This window comes from Babylonia areolata, chromosome 3 (genome assembly GCF_041734735.1).
Source record: "Babylonia areolata isolate BAREFJ2019XMU chromosome 3, ASM4173473v1, whole genome shotgun sequence".
Taxonomy (NCBI): Eukaryota; Metazoa; Mollusca; class Gastropoda; order Neogastropoda; family Buccinidae; genus Babylonia; species Babylonia areolata.
Window position 1 is genome coordinate 45952752 of NC_134878.1, and position 2526 is coordinate 45955277.

Below are 2526 nucleotides of genomic sequence, written 5' to 3' on the forward strand. Positions count from 1 at the left end.
CACAGAGAACCCTCACAACACACACACACACACTGAGAGGGACGTCCATACACACAGAGAACCCTTACAACACACACACACTGAGAGGGACGTCCATACACACAGAGAACCCTCACAACACACACACACACACTGAGAGGGACGTCCATACACACAGAGAACCCTCACAACACACCATGGAGTACACCTGTGGCCTCGTGGTCATGCTGCCCAACCTGGAAGCCAAGGGTCCACGGGGTCCATTCCCAGACACGGACCAGAAGCTTTAGCTTCCCCGCTCCACTAGTCCCTGAGTGGTGGTCTAGGAGCTAGTCCTTCGAATGAGGCGATAGACCGAGTGCTAGCTCGACTTTGCGCGAGTGAACCCCCCCCCCCAAAAAAAAAAACAAACAAAAAAAAAACACAAAAAAACAACAACAAAACAACAACAAACAAACATAAAAAACCAAGGCAACAAGAGGGTTGTTCATGGCAAAAATATTTCGAAGAATCCATTTTGATTTAAAAAAAAAATGCAATTCAATATATATATATATATATATAAGGTGGCGCTGGACTGTAGCGAGGCAATCTCCTCAGGGAAGGGTAGTCCGACATTCATTTATTTAATTTTATTAATTTTTTTTTCTGCCCCATCATCTGCACCGTTTCAGTGGCATTTTTCCCACGCCGCTCATTCAGATTCCCCCATACACGGCCACACCCGGAACAGCCCGACTTTCGCACACAGAGATGGAATTGGTCCGCTTCCAGCACACACAAGTTTCGGTTCGACAAACTAGTGGGGAACAAATTCAATATGATCCGAATCCATATCATATGAGCACAGAGAGCCTACCCCCCCCCCCCCCCCCCAGCCCCTCTCCCTCTTCTGCGTCCTCGGGCCCTCCTTTTTCACTCACTCCCACCCCACCACCCACCCCCGGAGTTATCGATTTAGTTGTTGTTGTTGTTGTTGTTGTTCAGCAGGAATCACGTGTGATCCACCAAGGCTTTGCTTCTTGTTTATTCTTTTTTTTTTTTTGGTTTGTTTTTTGAATGAAAAGAAAATTAATCATTGTATGTTTTCAGCTTATCAACAGAAGAAAAAGCCATACTGAAAAGCCATACTGCAATCAGAGGAAGCAATCAGAGGAAGCGTATGAAAACAGATCGACGCTATATTATGCCAGGAAGCACACTTTTCCCCTGTTGAACAAGCAGCAAAGGCAGAGAACAAGGAATGATAGAAACCTGCAGAAGAGCAAGGTGCGCGGTTTTCACGTGCCCAAGAGAGCGGGGGACTTCTGTGTTACACCTGTCTCTCTCGTTATTGCCGGTTTTTTGTTTTTGTTTTGTTTTTTGTTTTTTTACTTGCCATTAGCCACCACTTTTCGGGCTTGGGTTATTGTTTGTGCAATTTGGGTTATGTGGGATCAGATGCTCTGTGTTTCAATTCACTTAATTACAAGTCCGTCATGTTCTGTGTAACCTTGCCACACACATTGTCGCCATGCATTGCTTGTTTTTTGACCATTTTTGTTTTCTCCATGTGCCCCCATGGGGAAGTTTTGGAATAAATCTTGAATCTTGGACTTCAGCTTTCTGTGGACTTTATGATAAGCATTGTGAAGACTGTGAGGGATACAGACAATGTAATTGTTGAGTCTGTTGTACAACATTCGCAGAGAAGGAAAGATACAGAGGCAGAGATGGACGGGGGGTTACAGAGAGAGAGAGAGAGAGAGAGAGAGAGAGAGAGAAGAGAGAGAGAGAGAGAGAGAAGAGATAGAGAGAAAGAAAGAGAGAGAGAGACACAGAGAGAGAAGAGAGAGAAATGAGAGAGAAGAGAGAAAAAAGAGATAAAGAGAGAGAGAAGAGAGAGAGAAAGAGAGAGAGAAGGGAGAGAGAGCAAGAGAAAGATGAGAGAAAAAGAGAGAAGAAAAAACGAGAGAAGAGAGTGAGAGAAAGAGAGAGAGGAGAGAGAGGAGAGAGAGATAGAGAAGAGAGAGAGAGAAGAGAAAGAGAGAACAGAGAAAGAGAGAGAGAGTGGGAGAGAGAGGAGACAGGAGAGAGAGAAAGAGGGAGAAGAGAGAAATAAAGAGAGAGAGAAGAGAGAGGGGGAAAGAAAGAGAGAGAGAAAAGAGAGACAGGGAAAGAAAGAGAGAGAGAGAAGAGGGAGACAGAGACAGAAAGAAAAAAGAGAGAGACAGAAACAGAGACAGTGAGACAGACAGAGCGAGAGAGACAGAGACAGACACAAAGACAGACACAGAGACAGAGACAGAATTCCGTTCTGATCTACGTTTCACCACTGATCAGGGTTTGAGGCACTTTAATTCGATTTTTTAAAAATCTCAGTCCACCCTGGTGTGAACGGGTACCTGATGTTGGTCGGGGAAGACTTAAAGGAGAGGACTGGGCCCCGCCTTCCTACACTGAGCCCTTAACACAGTGGGTATGAATTGTCTGCCCCTTTGGTAATAAAGGGCTATGGGACCTTTTGAACTTAAGAGAAGCATCACCTAGATCAGCACTATGTTATAA

General features: G+C 44.9%; 1 protein-coding gene across 1 annotated transcript in view; it reads left to right on the forward strand.

Annotated features, from left to right (window-relative positions):
* The window catches only part of LOC143280338 (uncharacterized), a gene marked incomplete at its 5' end in the record, with an annotated part of 7426 nt that extends 5483 nt beyond the window's left edge, over nucleotides 1-1943 (forward strand). The window contains one exon of the mRNA XM_076584972.1: nucleotides 1860-1943. Within this exon, the coding sequence (XP_076441087.1) occupies nucleotides 1860-1943 (84 nt within the window). The remainder of the gene's footprint in view (nucleotides 1-1859) is intronic.
* Nucleotides 1944-2526: the final 583 nt, after the last annotated feature.